The 16,661-nt window shown below is 41.5% G+C and overlaps 2 protein-coding genes and 1 long non-coding RNA gene across 6 annotated transcripts; 1 reads left to right on the top strand and 2 right to left on the bottom strand.

Annotated features, from left to right (window-relative positions):
• Positions 1-674: 674 nt before the first annotated feature.
• Positions 675-8,129, bottom strand: LOC113581335. Of its 4 annotated transcripts, none has more exons than XR_004775300.1 (4): positions 7,668-8,129; positions 5,627-7,196; positions 3,757-3,855; positions 675-2,463 (listed from the first exon to the last, which is right to left on the bottom strand). XR_004775300.1 is itself a non-coding variant. In XM_035519978.1 (4 exons), exons 2-4 carry the CDS (start codon positions 5,668-5,670, stop codon positions 1,554-1,556), a joined length of 288 nt encoding a protein of 95 aa, XP_035375871.1. In that variant the 5' UTR covers positions 5,671-7,196; positions 7,668-8,129; the 3' UTR covers positions 684-1,553. The 4 variants fall into 4 exon arrangements, 1 of the variants encoding a protein (XP_035375871.1); XM_035519978.1 differs by having other exon boundaries at positions 684-1,698; XR_004775301.1 differs by lacking the exon at positions 3,757-3,855 and having other exon boundaries at positions 675-2,485.
• LOC113568619 lies at positions 5,617-8,768 on the top strand. The gene is made up of 2 exons (XR_003409614.2): positions 5,617-5,696; positions 8,252-8,768. It is a non-coding gene; the product is annotated as an uncharacterized LOC113568619 (long non-coding RNA).
• LOC113568618 (splicing factor U2AF 35 kDa subunit) lies at positions 8,647-15,802 on the bottom strand. Its single transcript, XM_026996806.2, has 8 exons — positions 15,702-15,802; positions 14,819-14,906; positions 14,196-14,259; positions 13,250-13,299; positions 12,466-12,564; positions 11,979-12,112; positions 10,888-10,980; positions 8,647-8,973 (listed from the first exon to the last, which is right to left on the bottom strand). The coding sequence occupies exons 1-8, from the start codon at positions 15,743-15,745 to the stop codon at positions 8,862-8,864; spliced, it is 684 nt and encodes a 227-aa protein (XP_026852607.1). The 5' UTR covers positions 15,746-15,802; the 3' UTR covers positions 8,647-8,861.
• Positions 15,803-16,661: the final 859 nt, after the last annotated feature.

Genomic DNA, 16,661 nt, shown 5'->3' with positions numbered 1-16,661 from the left:
TTTTTCAAGGCGTGCATTGATTGGCTACGGTGTGGGTGTCTGCTTATTTCTCTCGTATAATCACAGCCTCAGATGCTGTCGTGCCTTCGTTTCGTGGCCATAAACAAACGCCCATTTCCCCCAGTGCTACAAACGTTACAGACTGATCACATGGTAAGTGCATGTTTGTAGAGTTACCTATATACAATTCCGTTTCCCTTCAGTTCAGTGTACTTAAATGTTAGTTGACTGATCGTAACATTTGCAAATGTGATCTGATTGACTATGCAATTTATGGAGCTAACTTCGATTAGTATGCCAAATATTCAATGGCACACTAATCGAAGTTAGCTCCATAAATTGCAGTCAATCAGATCACATTTGCCTTATCTTCTCACCGTGGGCGCAGTTGTGTCCCGGACTTTCTCGTCAAGTACATCTCATGTCCGAAGAACAAGTTAGCGGTAAGATTTAGTTTTTGCAAAAGAGGCAAATTAAATGGGCTATAGAAAACGAGATATTTCATATTATATTATTCATGAATCGCTTCAACATCATATGAAATTGTCAAATCTCTCAGCTCTGGTAATCTGACAGTGTCATATTTTAACTGGCGTTTTTGATTGCTATAACGCTCCGTCATAGAAAGAAAATTCTGTGGAGGCAGTGTGATGCTGTGGGCAATGGCTTTCTGGGAAAACGTAGGTACTGCAATGTGGATGTTACTTTCATAAAACCCCTTCAGGGTAATGCTATGGCAAGGGCATCATGCAGCAGAATTATACACCCTCACACTGTACATATTGTTTGGGAATGGTTTGTGAAACATGACCAAGAGTTCAAGTTGTTGAATTGGCCTCCATATACCCCATATCTCAATCTGATCAAGCATCCTTGGTGGAAAAAGCAACTCAATCCATGGAGGCCCTACCTTGCAATTTAAAGGGCTTTGAATGCTCACCTGCCATCACCTTGGTACCAGATACCACAAGGTCATCCATGCCATGACAGGTTAGGGTTGTTTTAGCAGCTGTGGAGGAAAAATCAATAGGACTCGAGCCAGATGTACAGATGAGCGAGCTTTATTGGTTCTGTCCCTTATGCATCGAAGGAGAGAAGCCTCAAACTTCTCTCTCATTGAGAGAAGCCTCAAACTTCTCAGTTCATATAAACCCACCATTCCCTGTTGTTCTCTCATGTGCTAATCTTGTGACTCCGGATGCCAGGCCTCTCAACCATCCTTGAACATACTTTCCTGCTAAAAACAAGTTGTTACTCCCTGCTGCTACACCCCTGCGCAGCAACAGTTAAGTGATAACTGTCATACTCCATCACTTCTCTTTTCGCCTTTCTTGCAGACTGGTCAAGATGAGGACAAAAGTCACATCAAGGTCACATATTCCTTACTTCCTCATTTAAGCAAGTATTAAGCATTTTCCCTCACATTTCCCCCCTTTGATAATATCACACATTATCACTACCTAACATGATTTTGCAAATAAGCTTATTGAACTCATTTGAGGCTAGTCCTCAAACGCGTTACGTGCATAATATTAAAGTTCATGAATGCATTTCTAAACATCGGGATCCATCATCCAGTCAGGAAGAGGGTTTAAGTCTGGTTCCTCGTCAGGGTCGAAGTCATCCTGCAGCTCCAGGGCATTCCCATTATTGTAGGGAAATGACAACAGTTGTGGAGCGACTAGTTGAGCTACAACCCTGGAACAACAGGACAACACACATGGAGCAAAACACAAACGCAATAACATCACACAGATAACTGGGATGAAAATTTGAAGTAACATCTGGCCCCATGGGCCCCACTGCTGCTGAAGTTGAGATAACCAAGATTATGCTTCTGGAGGGGGAGGTAGACCATCTCTCATGGCTGTAATTAAATCAGTTATGATGACCATCTGGAATGTAAAAACAACAGTCAGTGTCCAACACTTTGCACACCCACTTCCTTTGCTAAAATCGTGTCAAGAACAAGCCTGTTTTGAAGGACAGCGGTGGGAATGGTGGACAACTCCCTGTCTATTGTTCCTAAAGCCACTTCAGTTTCGTTAGCTGAAAGTTGTGTCTGCCATGCCAGCTTGTTTAATTTTTGCAAGGTGGTAGCAGTGCTGCCACCAGGTAGTAGGGCCCAACCCATTGTTGCCCCCAGGGTTGTCCAAGGGTCCCACAGATGATATTGATGCCACCAGCGAGGCATGGTTGCTTCTCGTTTTGTCCTACTTGAGTTTTTGTCCTGAACTGTCTCTGATGGAATAAGGACTCTGACTGGGGGAGCCACTAGTCTCTGGGCCCATGAGGGATCAGCATCCTGTCGAGGGAGGTGAAGGTCGACCGGTCTTGATACCTTAGGGACGAGTGGGTGGCACGCAGCCTTTTCCTCCCTACTCCCCCCTTAGGTCAGTCACCTTATCACCTCTCTGGATCAGAGGCTCTCAAAGTGTGATTCGCCTTCACATGGCGCTGGACCTGAGAAAGAGATACATGCAGTCTAGCACAATAAGAAAGCATGATGTCAGATATGGCTCCTTCCAGCTGGTTAATTGCTCCCATTCCTCCGAATCCTGCATTTGGTGGGTGTCCGAACAGAATCTCATACGGGCTAAGACGGTGTTTTGTGTTTGGCACCAGCCTCATACTCATGAGCCCCAGTGGGAGGGCCTTAGTCCATGCCAGGCTTGTCTCCTGACATGTTTTTGCCAATTTGGATTTGAGTGTGCCATTTTCCCTTTCCACTGCTCTGCCACTAGCGGGGTGGTAGGCACAATGCTGGCACATGTTTATCCCATAGTATTTGCTTAGCATGTCTAATGCCTGATTCACGAATGGGGTACTGTTATGGCTGGAGATTCTGTTGGGAATTCCCCACCTGGGAATAATTTCGGTCAACAAAGCTTTTGCCACCACCTCAGCGTCCTGCTTTCCTGTAGGAAACACTTCCACCCATTTAGAAAACATACACACAATAACAAGGCAGTATTTTTCCCTCCACTCAGTTTTAATTCTATGAAGTCCATTTGTAGGTGTGGGAATGGTCCTCACGGTGGAGGATTGTCCTCATCCTACATTGTTCTGTGCACATATAATGCAGCGGCTACAAAAACTTTTAGAGTAAGTTGTAAACCCCTTTGTATACCAATGTTTCATTATTTGCTGCGTCATCCCCCCCTTTGTTCATGTGCGTATGTCCGTGAGCAATAGTAGCCATACAAGGAAACATGTAGCGTGAAGGGCAAGGTTTGCCGTCGGGTCCATGCTATATGTTATCACTGAGAGTGCATCCAGCCCTTTTCCAGGTGGCCTTTTCTTCTGCTGAGGCACTCTGCTGCATTCGGGATATTTTGAGTGGGAGTAATGGGAACTGACATGGCTGGCAGTGTCACTGGAAGCCTGGCGGCTCTTTTTGCTGCCAAGTCAGCGTGGTGATTCCCTTTTGATGCTTCGTCTGTGCCTTTAGTATGGGCTGTGCAATTACACACATCTATAGCAGTTGGTAAGGTGATAGCATCTAGCATTGCCGCAACAAGGTGATGGTGCTGAATATGTTTCCCTGAACTAGTGAGGAATTTTCGCTATTTCCAAATCATGCCAAAATCATGCACTACACCAAAGGCGTAGCGACTGTCTGTATAAATGGTGACGGTTTTATCTTTAGCAATTTTACAGGCCTCTGTTAGCGTGATCAGTTCAGCTGCCTGGGTTGAATAATGTGAGGGGCGTGGTTCTCCCTTAACAGTACTATGTGCAGTGACTACTGCATACCCGATCTGCAGCTTCCCAGTCTCTGGGTCTCTGGATGCACTCCCATCTGCCCACAGCACTAAATCAGGATTCTCGAGAGGCTCATCCTGGAGATCAGCCCTAGGGGAACAGAGATGATTTGTTAGTGTCACACAATTCTGCGGCTCCCCGTCCTCCGGTGTAGGCAGGAGGGATGCTGGGTTCAGCGTTGTACACCGCTGAACCATTACATTAGGCAATTCCAGCAACGTGGTTTGATATTTTAGCCATCACTGAGCAGTGAGGTGTGATGTCTTGTGGTTGTTAAGAAGTGCATGTACAGCATGTGGAACCAGCAGGGTTAGTGGGGTGTACCCCACGATGTCTCGTGACGCGGCCGAGGCCTTTTCAGCTGCCGCTAATGCCCTTAGGCATGGTAGCAGGCCTGTGGCCACCGGGTCTAGTTTGCAGGAATAGTAAGCAACTGGCCTATTTCTGTCTCCATGCTTCTGCAGGAGAGCTGACGTCATACACTCATTTCGTTCGTCAACTGTCTGGGTGAATGGCTTGTCTGGATTTGGTATACCTAAGGTGGGTGTGGTTTGGAGGGACTGTTTTAACCACACGAATGCTTCCTCTGCCTCTGGGGTCCATTCCACCTTGTTTTGAGATCCCCCTGTGGGGACTATAGCTCTCAATGAGGCTTCCAACTGTGCATAATTAGGAACGAAGGTGCGGCAGTATGAGCACGTTCCTAGGAATGAAAGCAGCTGGCGTTTGGTGGTGGGCCTTAGAATGCGAGCGATGGCTGATGAACGGTCAGTGGCCAATGCTTTCCCTTTTCCAGAAATCATGTGACCTAAGAATTTTACTACTGGCTGTACAAATTGTAACTTTGACATACTGGCTCGGTGGCCAGTCTCGGCCATGTGCATGAGTAAGCACAAGGATTCTCTTTCACACTGTTCCTGGGTGGGTGCGGCCAGAAGCAAATCATCAACATACTGCAATAGCACACTGCCCTTCGATAACTGGAGTGGCGCTAGGCTGTCTCTGAGGGTATCATTATAAATAGTGGGAGATTCACAATACCCCTGACACAAGCGTGTGAACGTATAAGGTTTTCCCTCGAATTGAAAGGCAAACCAATACTGGCTATCCTTATGCACTGGAACACTGAAAAAGGCATTAGCTAGGTCCACGACGGTGAACCATTTACTATCGTCTGGTATAGATGAGAGGATTGTTTGTGGCTCTTTGTCTAACTGCTGTATTGACTGCTTGGAGGTCCTGTACAAACTTCCAGTCATTACAACTTGTTTTTTTAACAGGGAAAATTGGTGTTCATACAGGCAAATCCGGGCATGGCACTATCGCTCCTGCGTCCAGGAGGTCTTTGAACACTGGTTTAATGCCTTCTATGGCTTCTGGTTTCAGGGCATACTGACATTTTTTGGGCCTGTAATCTGATTTAGGTGTGATTTGTACTGGTGCTACCCCTTTAATCAACCCTACATCATTCTTCCCTCATGCCCACAACACATTGGGAATCTTTTTTAGGAGGGGGGACTCAGGAAGAGGAACGGAAACCTGTTCCTGCCATCCCGTGTTCTTCTACCACCTCTACATGTCTTGTAATCTTGAAGGTAAATTGCACCTTTTGTCTTCTTGTTCCCATGCAGCTATTTACCTCCTCTCCCTGCTCATTAATTTCCCATGTACCTTCCTGTTCTGCTCTTACCCAAGGCCCCAAATTTTTCCATTTGAGGCCTCTCGGTTTTGTGATTGACACATGGGGACGTGAGAGTGCCATGGCAAAACACTTTCTGAAGGCCCGCCTACTCACCAAAAGGAGTATCACTGAGGCTGCACACTTCCCCTTTCCCCAATACACATAATCGAGGAAAATTACCTCTCCTTGGAGCTCCTTGCTGAACCACTCCTTTTCATACTCATGATCAGGCCCTACGGACACATATGCGGTACAGTACAGGTTTTCTAGTTTCATTACTTCTACGCATTTTTGTTCACTTTGTTTGAGGATATCTGACATCTGCACATAGTCAGTTCTGGTGGGTTCCTGCGCAATCAGCCACTGGTATGAGTACAGTGGTTCAATTTGATCTGTTACGCTGTTGGCTCGATTACCTTTAGGCCCTCTGTTTGGACTTGATTACAATGCACAGCCTGCGCATCAAATCTGGTCCCAACAGATTTATTGGACACACTGTGGACATTAAGAATGCATGGGTGAAATTTCGACCCCCTTCACTTTGGCAAGGGAGAGTGTGTGAGTAATGTTCTAGTGTAGCGTGTCCAGTGGCCCCTACCGTAGTCAATGTTTTCCCAGATAACGGGACGTCTAATTCCCTAGCCTGAATTACAGATTTAGCAGTGCCTGAATCCACCAGAAATGACATACGTATACCCTGCACTGTTAGGGATAGTTGCGGCAAGCAAGAGTATACTTCAATGTGGTATACTTCAGATATGAGGGAGCGAGAATGTGGTGTGTGTGTGCTGGGAGGGTGCAGTGTGCATGATGTGTGTGTGTGTGTGTGCCCTTATCTGTAGCTGCGGTTGGCCCGTCAGTCTGCTTCCTCGTCACAGCTCCTCTCCTTCTGTGTTTTACAGTCTCTTGCGAAGTGCCCTTACTTTCCACTTGTGTAGCATCGGTCATCTCTTTGGCTGTTGTTCTGCTCATAGCCCTCTCTTCCTCTTCCATGGCCTCGTCCTTGACCACGGCCTCTGCTTCTTTGTCCTGCAACAGCTTGATACGTTGTGAGGGCTGCTTGATGTGCCTCATTCTCTTTCCTCGTTCGTTTTTTCTCTGATACGGTTCTCAGCTGTTTTTCAGAGTAGATGGCTTACTGCTCGATAGTGCTCATGGGGGCTGTTTCCCACCCGACGCATAGCTTGCATACCTCTTTTCTGATTTCGTCTCGCAGACCGTTCATGAAGCTATTGCGGAGGTGGACTTCCCATGCTGTGACCTCAGCTGGTCCCTCTGCCATCCTGTCCAGTCTTTCTATTCCACAGTGGGTAGCGTGGATTTCTGAGTCTGCCTCAGTATTTTGCCACATTCTCCTCCGGCCTTTGTCTGCAGCCAGCTATGATGGCAGTGTTAACTTGTATTGGGAATTCCATGGTTGCTCGGCCACGGCTGACTATCAAGAGCCGCCACATGCATGCCTCCAATGATGTCGTCGTAAGGTCCGGGTCGTCCTGGTTAGGCTGGGGGGTGGGACTTTGGAATAGTCTTCCACCACCGTCGCTGGAGTGTCTTGCTTTGGCCTTGGCCTGAGTTGCCTCGGTTCTCGGCTTGGTCCTGATGCTGCAGCTCCCGTCACAGCCCCTTATTCTTCTTTGGCCGGTGGTTGAACTGGCGGGGTGGGCACTGCAGGGGCCGTTGCTACCGGTGGAGCGCAAGGCATTGGTGGGCAGGAGCCGGTATCGGGGTCAACCTTGGAAACCTGCACAGACTGAAGCATCCAAAACATGCGGTTAACATCCCCCATTTTTTCCTTTCTCTCTTCTGTCTCCCCCATCCAACTCTCCCATGCTCCCCAATTGACTGTAATCAGTCCTTTCTTTTCTGCCTCCCTCAAATTATACTGTATACATCATAGTTTATTTATCCCCATACAACCTCCCAGTGGAAACCCGCATTTACTCCATGTTACTTGAGCCGTTACGTCTGGCCCATATTTATTCTCATGTAACTGCGACTTCCATTTTTGAGGCTGACACCCTGCAGCTGTTTTAGCTTTTTGTGTCTTACTTTTATTGTTATCCACCACTGCATCAATAATAAAATCAAGACATCAATAAAAATGTTAACCCGTTGGTGTTACAGAATATTATTCTCTCATTTAAAAATTTTTTTTTTCTTCTACACCATTAGAGGCATCAATCAAATTCATACCAATATTGGAAAGTTATTTACTACTTACGTCAGTTGGCTTCGGTCATCCTCCATACTAAAACAAACTTTCCCGAGTGGCCCTGATCCGCGGCTCGTTGGAGTTGACGCTTTACCACTTGCGTCTGTCGACGGGAGGGGACTTCGGTGCAACGGTTTCCTTATAGTCCACGTTTTGGAGTCTACACTTTTTGCCCCAGTGTTGTCGCACTGTGCCAGGTCCCAAACCTCCCTACAACAGCTGCCAGATCCGCCTTACCTTCGGTTCACTCTACGGTTGATTGCAGCAATCCGGATCCCGCCTCTGGAACTCCTTTCTCCCTTCAAATATGGGGTTTAGGAGGTTAGGATATTTATCTTTTTTCCTCATGGATGTCTCTCTCAGTTGTGGGGTACGGAGCTGTGCGATCATGCCGACAACGCCAAATTGTGGAGGAAAAATCAATAGGACTCGCGCCAGATGTGCAGATGAGTGAGCTTTTTTGGTTCTGTCCCTTATGCATCAGGGGAGAGAAGCCTCAAACTTCTCTCTCACGAGTTCATATATACCCCCCCCCCCCCTCCCTCCCTCCCAATTCCCCATTGTTCTCTCATGTGCTAATCTTGTGATTCCAGGTGCCAGGCCTCTCAACCAGCCTTGAAGATTCTTTCCTGCTAAAAACAAGTTGTTAAAAACAATTTTTCTTTTCTGAAATCAAGAATAACAATCCCAGTTTACACAAAAAAAAGCATTTCACTGAAAAATCCTTACTGGCTGCCTAATTTAATCCAAGGCCCAGTTTTGGCAGCATCCATAAAGCCTTTTCTAAATGTGTTCTTATCTATTAAAACAGTACACATACCCCAGTGCGTCTTTTCAGGTGCTCTGGTTTCTAAGGTTGAATAGAGACATGATGCAACAAGATGTATGATGCAAGTCACACACAATCAGACTTGCTCCTTACAATTTCAGTCAAATAAAAAAAGTATTAGATATGGAAATAACCACACACACTACAGGACTACAATAGTATGACATTTTTTTTTTTTTAATCAGAAAGCAGAAATTTAGTTCACTATGTAAGAACGATATAGGACATATCAATGTGGGTGTGTAAAAAAAAAAAAAAAAAAAAAAAAAAAAAAAAAAAAAGCAGGAGAGTCTCAAACATTTATCACATTTTTGCCATAAGGGCATGGAACACCTCCAAAAGCAAGGTAAGAGGGTGGCCTCTAGGCCGGAGCTTTAAAATCTTCCGGAGCGCTCTCTGTCCCGAGACCTCCGCCGCTCGCGGTCCCGTCCACCTCGGTTACGTTCGCGGGAACGTGAGCGCCGCTCACGAGAGCGAGAACGATGCCTGATGGGCAGGAGACAGAATTTCAACTTCAGACATTTACAAACTCACTCATGCATACAAAAAAAAAAAGAAAAAAAGAAAAAAAAAAAAAAAAAAAAACACACTCCACAGACTGTTTTCAGATCAGGAGCAAATGTAAATTTACAAGGTTCAAAAATGTTCTTCCATGTTTCCAAATGGGTATCTGAATACTTGGGCTTCCTATTGTTTTTAAATGGTGCCAATGTTATGGTTAATTCTAAAATGTTAATATTCTTACATATTTAACCACAATGTTAACATAAGCATGCTTCTTATTGTAATTCAAAATATGTTCAGTAAATAGCAATTCTGTATTATTGTATACCAGTAATAATACAAATGTAAACTAAAACAAGCCACATGATGTTTTTAAGTGTACAGGCCTGCAGGGGTGAAAGTAGGTATTATGAATCAACTTCCCAACAAAACTTTTCATACTTGTTCTCCAACTCAATACACTGGTGACAGCTATCAAGCAGAGAAACACCTCTATTAAACTCATCTAATCTTTCATTGGTTAGTTCTAGGTTCTAGAACAGTTTCGGTTTAAATTGCCCAAAGCATACGAAACTGAATCCGAAGACATGGTGTATAGTGGACTGTATTCTTTCCTGCACTGTTGTGCATAGCAATCACATCCTTAATAGTGGTTGACTGTATTTGATCCATCCTGCTCCGATATGTGTAACTTCCACATCTTTCACGAGTGTTCAGGTAGTATTTCCATGCTAGATTTTTGGGATTTACAATATCTATAGTTTAGTTTCATTAGAAAATATAATTATAATATTACGGTACCTTGAACATGTGAAGCTCAGATTTTTAGACATGCATACATTATATAATCACATGCAATACTAATCTAACCAGAGTCAACAATTTTCTAAGAACCAGTTAGTTTTAGAAATTTCCCACATCCACTGCCTTTAACCTATTCTTACATATAGTTGCACCAGACCTGGTGTTAGGCCTACATGGATAAGGGATGACCATCACTGAAGCAAAGCTTAACTGTTACATAGCTCCCCCTTGTGGAAAATCTTCACCTTCTTAAGAGCATAAGGGAGTAAGTTACAAGATAGGCCTTGAAGGTGCTTAACATGTAACTATACCCACCCATCTTATCTCAATGGAATATTTGCCATACCTAGCTTAAATGGGCACAAAAAGCTGTTCTATGCTCTGCTGAGGCCAGGTTGGGGGGAGGGGCGTGTTATAGGTTGAGGTATTAGTTTAAGCCAACAGTTTATTAGATAATGCATTTTACCACCAATGTAAATTATAATTATCTTAAGCCATTTTTTGCCAATTTGTTTTTACAATAAAAATAAACTTTTCAAGAAGATCTTTAGGAATTTACTAGCAGTAAGTATTTCTGACAGTGCACCTCTTTCCAGACTGCAGATCTAAGTTTTTTTGTACACAAGTGCAATATTAGTTGTGGCTAGTTACACATGGTTCAGACTCTAGAACAAAGCTAAAACAGGTCAAAAAAGGCTTGCAGCTGGACCAGGATCATGTACATACATTTCCAGTTACTTTCAGTTTATCCTCAATTTATAATAAATGTAGCAATCCTTCCTTGGACAAACATGGAGGCAAATGTAAGATGCTCCATGTATGTGTCCTAAGCCATTACTGCATCGTTTAGATGCCCCCACTTATCCAAAGCCAGTTGCAGAACAACTCAATGAACCCCACAGGACTCTCCTCAGCTGACTCTTGCCATGTTTTCTACACATTGTATTCAGTCATCCATTGAAAACACTGATGTCAGCAGCACACCCTGCCTGTGCCACAGATGGATCCCCCCTCCCCCCATGCTTCTTCACACTCAGGCCTAAATATCCTCTACAGCAAATCCTTCTGGTGGCGAGATGGAGCAACACCCACCTCTTTCGCCGGCGGCCATACAGTTCTCGTCGGAGTTCCCGTGAGATTGGCTTTAGATGCATGAAATTGCAGAACCCACCTCGAGTACACTCTCTAGAGGGGAAGACAAAGGAGGTGTACTTAGACAAGTGAGAGTTGCTTCTTCTTGGAACACAGTAAGACCCTCCAAATAAAAAGTAGGTCAAAAACTCTAGCAGTACAGTGAAAACAGTGCATGATTCTTATTGTGATTATGGAGACTTATTCTTAATATGCCAAGTAATTCATGATCTAGCATCTATGAATGCTAACAAACACAAGGCTATTCCTGTGTAAGAATCGGTTTTCTTAAAATCACTGCATATACTCCAGTGTGGGCAGTTTATATAAACCTTGAGCACACAATCCACCAAAAAGAGAGAGGTGCTTTAGGTGCAAAACGACAGGCAATAATGACAATTTTGCTCAGTTCAATCATTTTTTGGATCCACTGCCTATACAATGCAACTTCTTTTACACTGCCATCGTAAATATCAAAATTCAACAGAAATATATTTATGGTAGCATGTTCTGTTAACTTGTGCCACTCATGGCCAATTACACTTTCTAGTAGTTAGTGACTTTATAGAAGGTTTAGCGCCATGACTTTACACAACATATTGATCTAATTAGCATACTAACAATTTCGTCTGGTAAAGATGACAATATTCTTGCAGATGGTGCATATTTGCAGAGACGGTAATGCAAATATAAGGTTTAGTATTAAGAAATTATATACAAACCAAGATTTCGATGTATTCAACACCTCATCATGAATTTACATGTTCATTTATAAAGCTGCTATAAAGAAAATTACAGAAGGATTTCTCAGTGTTGCTAACTGCTGGGGTTTGTGCCAGATTTTGTCCTAGAAAATGGTTTTAAGCAATTTTTTAATGCAAATCTCTCTAAAAATTATAGTAATGCCAGTTGTATCTTTGACTTAAAAAAGAACCCTATTCACTTATAATCTCAACTTAGTTTCACTCATTTTTGACATAAATGCATGTAAAAAGGGGGAACCAGCTAGATAGGAAGGGCCATGTAAATGGCCCACGAGCAGCACCACTCACCCCATTTCGTACTGCCTGCAGCAGGCCTCTCTGAAGTCAGTGACTGGAGAGAGCTCCGCATGGATGGGCTGCCCATTGAACCAACGGTTATTCAGGTTCAGCACAGCTTTCTCTGCATCCTCCTCACGGCGGAACTGCAGACAGGCCACAAAAGGGGATTTTGAAAAGCAAACTGTGGTGACAGATGTTGAAAAATCAGCTGTTTTGTCAGGTAAATAACCTCCTACTGATGATTTAATGATGCAAGGTAAACTTTGAATATGACTGTTACATCCATCTTTTTACATGGACAGACCATTACTTTCTATTCACAAAGAATACTTTGTATTAATAAATAATATTTTGTGACATTTTCCAAAAATGGTTGTCCTAAAGTGCATGTAAAAATTATACCTATAAGGTATCTCTTGGACAGAGCATTTAACAGAGCACCTCTCTAACTTATCAAGTGTCCTTGTTTGGTGTCTCCCTATATGTCTCAACCCACCTTCACATAGACGTTTCCCACTAGATGATCTCCAAGATTATCACACACGTTCATCTCTTCCACCTCCCCATACTTCTCCTCCATCTCCGTGAACACTTCCTGGAAAGGACAGAATTCCAAGCAAGAGCTGTGGGATGAGCAACAATCATAAACAAAGGAAAAGAGGCTGCTTTTAATCATTATGGCCCCATGCTCAGGAATTCCCTACCTGAAAGTCAAAGATCAACTGACAAACCTGCTGCATTCAATACATTTCAAAATGGACTTTTAACTAGGACCTCTGCTCCATCACTCTGTCCTTTATATATCTTTATATTTTACATTTTTTATGCACTCATTGTTCTCATTCACTTTATTCCCCTATTCTTGTCTCGTTTTACTTTTATCATATAATGCACTTTGTAAACGTTTTTTAAAATGAAAAGATATGATAAATATAGGCCTAATTATCATTATAGAATTAATTTAACAGTGGTCTTCCACTCCAGACCAAGATTCCCGTTTCTGGTGTTAGATTTTTTTAATTGCTGGAACTTAAGTGAAATAATTGTAGCCCATTAACCATCGACTACCACAGAAACAGAGGGCTTTAAATCTGTAGTACATGAATACTGAGGTCCGTCAGATCCGTGTTCTATGATATAAATGAACTACTGATAACTACAAAACCCAGTACTGCTGTCTTGTGTAAACGGACACTGGTGCTTATACTGAGATAGTCCTTATTCTTTATTAAGCACATCTCTGCACTCCTCTGGTAAACTTCATTTGACCAAATGCTTACCTCAAAGAACTCATCATAGTGCTCCTGCATCTCAACATCACTGACCGTGCCTGGTTGACCGAAGGACACAAAGAGCATCAGACAAACGTGTGTAACAAGCCACTATGGGATGTCTTACAAGGCATCAATCAACGGTCAATAGCACCAAGGCCAGAGGGGATCCCAGATGACTCTGTCTAATTAAACAAGCAGTTCCTGCTTGTTTAGTGGCATATTTGACTTACCTGCCTTAAATGAAAGGCAAGTGCAATGGTAAGAAAGTAAGAGAACCAACTTGGCCAGTAAAACAAAAACAAAAAACCCACAACTATTTCTGGCTCTGAAAATCTCCATAATTGCTCCTGCACTATTGGGGGTAACTGTCATACTGTAAGATGAAGTGCCATCCAATGTGTTTTGAGGCATTTAACTGGATCCAAGAAGTTAAGGTATTTCTGGACCTTTCATCAGTCATTCTGATGATGACCTCATCAGTCACTTACGAATAAAGACAAGTGATTTAGTTCTACTGGTAACCATACAAGCCCATGCCATCATGTTTCACATTTTTTCCCTGATCCACTCCTCTGGGACAGGGTAATCTGTTTCATCTGTACCAAAACTCTCTTTTTTAACAGAGTGCAATCTGAATTGTTAGTTTTGGAGAGTTACCAGTGATTTATATTTACATGTATTCATTATGGTAGCTTTAGACAGATCTGTGTTTTCAGCCTGAAGGATGCAGTCAATCGATATGTAATAATTATATATGTAAATAAACATGCCTACAAATTAAATCTGATATTTAACCTTACAGTTGTACAGACCCAACAACTAAAACTGTGGAAGGACCTAAATAACCCAAGTTAGCCATGCGGAATGTAAAAGCACTTGTCACACACAAGCACATATGTAGACACACACATACAAACGCATGTATACACATATGGGGTCTGAATAGACTTACTTAATCCATCCGCAGACTGAGCAGTGTTTTGAGGGTTCCGGTAAATATTCAAAAGAGCAATAGTCTGTAACACAGTGAAAAGATATATCCTCATAATCTAAGGGCTGTTTGCATGCACTGCAGTACAGCTGTAGCGCTATTCAAAATGTTTGTTTTAACACACATATACATTATATATATATATATATATATATATATATATATATATATATAATGTAAACATTTTATATATATATATATATATATATATATATATATATATATATATATAAAATGTAAACATTTTATATATATATATATATATATATATATATATATATATATAAAATGTAAACATTTTATATATATATATATATATATATATATAAAATGTAAACATTTTATATATATATATATATATATATATATATATATATATATATATATATATATATATATATATATATAAAATGTAAACATTTTAATATACTCATTAATGACTACGTATGCAATGTCTGTCTATTCATCTGATATTTTCTTTTCATATTTCTTTTTTCTCCTTTTCATTTTCTGGGCGTGCTGTACGTTTATTTATGGATTCACTCACTCTGGTCTGAAAAAAAAGGACCAAAATGATTATTTACCTGGCTAAAAGTGGGTTTGTTGTGGAGCCTAGAGCATCGGTCCCCATGGCGACATGCTCCGATTTTGAAGTAGAAAGAGCAATTAACTCTGATAACAAAACAAGTATATATTCTAAGATGAATAAAACATTTATATAATCAAGAAATACAATAAAAAACACCGTCTACAATTTGGTTAACATTGCTACTAATTCTTCAAAAGATCTTAGCACAAAGACGAGCGGTATCCAAGATAGCTTCTGTATGCTAGGTTAGCTAGGATCACACGCTTGCTTTTTTAACACCAAGATACTTCATGGAATCGGTAACCTAGCAATTTCATCGCCAGTGTTTTAACTTTGGGTACTGTAACCATTTAGTTAGGTATGTAGACAACTAGAATCTTCACGAAAGACCCCAATAGGATTAGACTGTAGCTAACGAACCTACCTATCTTAACTGACTAGCGGGCCAAATAACGCTAAATGAGTAAGTAGGTCGCTAGTCAAAGATAGCTATCTAGCACGCCGTCTATATTAGCTAGATAGCTAAATAACGTGGCGTTAATCACGACAACATCACCAGCGTGAACACATTACACGGTAGGTAAATCTTAATCTCGATTTAAGTACATTTTCACGGTCCATGTTCTAAGAGGAAATAACATCGGCGTTCGAAATAATACCGAAAATACGTTCAAACTAGTTCACTTGCTACCAAACACGTTAGCTAGCTTGCTAAAGTTCACCGAGAGGCAAGCTAACTAGGCTAGCGTCCCTGCTGAAAATATGCACTTTTAAAAACAATTTCTAGTCATATCCACAACTAAAATCTAGATATATTACTACCCAAAGAAAATACGTTAACTACTAAACATGCACGATATTGTCCAACAACTACTTACTTATCTTTCTCTGTACCGAAAATAGACGCCAAATACTCGGCCATTTTCAACAAAAAACAGAAGAGGGTATCCTCTTCCTCCGTACTGGATGAATAGACTCAGATCCTACCGTATACTGCCGCCTACAGAATATTTTTATTGTAAAAAATAAGACGTATTAGAAGGCAGAACTAAAAAAAAATCAAGGTTCTTGTGAACCATAACAGATTCGCAAATAGACTATCCTTTCAAATAAAACATACACTAACACGTCCTGATGTCAAGACAGCATGTGATTTGAACAACAACAACAAAAATTATCTTGTATTGAATTTGTCCAATGGTTGTCCAGTGTTCATGGCTGTGTATGATGGGTTATCAGGCTTTCAACACACTGGGTCTCCAGCACTGAAATGACCTTTCAGATATGGCTAGATTTTATTGGCATAAAAATACATTTAGCATTATAATAATTAGGTTATATGATATAGTGAATAAAATTACTGCTGTACCTCCATCATAATTAGCATTTATAATGGTATATGTAATAGGTTGAAGTTCTATTAAAGATTGTATAGAGGGTAAATGGATGTACTCTGCAGTCCTGCAAGAGCACATTTAGGTTACGAAGTTACAATCACACTTAAATTACACAACAGACAAAAACATGAGTACAGATATGGGAGGGCAATGACATCTGTTTGTAGAGATTACATAATTTCATCAGGATTTTTAAACATTATAGCTACTCAATAATCGAACCTCTGACACTCCCTTTAAAGGAAATACATAATTTTAATAATACTCAAAATATTTCTGATATAATTTTTAAATCAGTTTTGAATGTATTAATCCTTCTTGTTGATTTAACAAGAATTTGGTTCTCATTTATCATCCTAAATTTTATACTTAAACACTTCAGACAAGGTATTTTAATGATAATAGACATTGCATTAATGACATATCTTTTTGCATTGCCAG

The sequence above is a fragment of the Electrophorus electricus genome, chromosome 2, assembly GCF_013358815.1.
Source record: "Electrophorus electricus isolate fEleEle1 chromosome 2, fEleEle1.pri, whole genome shotgun sequence".
NCBI classification, from domain to species: domain Eukaryota; kingdom Metazoa; phylum Chordata; class Actinopteri; order Gymnotiformes; family Gymnotidae; genus Electrophorus; species Electrophorus electricus.
This window is presented reverse-complemented; position numbering and strand designations above follow the sequence as displayed.

Coding starts and splice junctions, on each gene's coding strand:
- LOC113581335 (XM_035519978.1), bottom strand. CDS start 5,670: ATGAGTATGAAAAGGAGTGGTTCAGCAAGGAGCTCCAAGGAGAG. Junction 3,856..5,626: donor GCAAGGAGCTCCAAGGAGAG/GTAATTTTCCTC, acceptor CTGTTCCCCTAG/GGCTGATCTCCAGGATGAGC. Junction 1,699..3,756: donor ACTGGGAAGCTGCAGATCGG/GTATGCAGTAGT, acceptor CTGTTGTTCCAG/GGTTGTAGCTCAACTAGTCG.
- LOC113568618 (XM_026996806.2), bottom strand. CDS start 15,745: ATGGCCGAGTATTTGGCGTCTATTTTCGGTACAGAGAAAGATAA. Junction 14,907..15,701: donor TTCGGTACAGAGAAAGATAA/GTAAGTAGTTGT, acceptor TTTTGTTATCAG/AGTTAATTGCTCTTTCTACT. Junction 10,981..11,978: donor TGCAGGCAGTACGAAATGGG/GTGAGTGGTGCT, acceptor CTTCCCCTCTAG/AGAGTGTACTCGAGGTGGGT.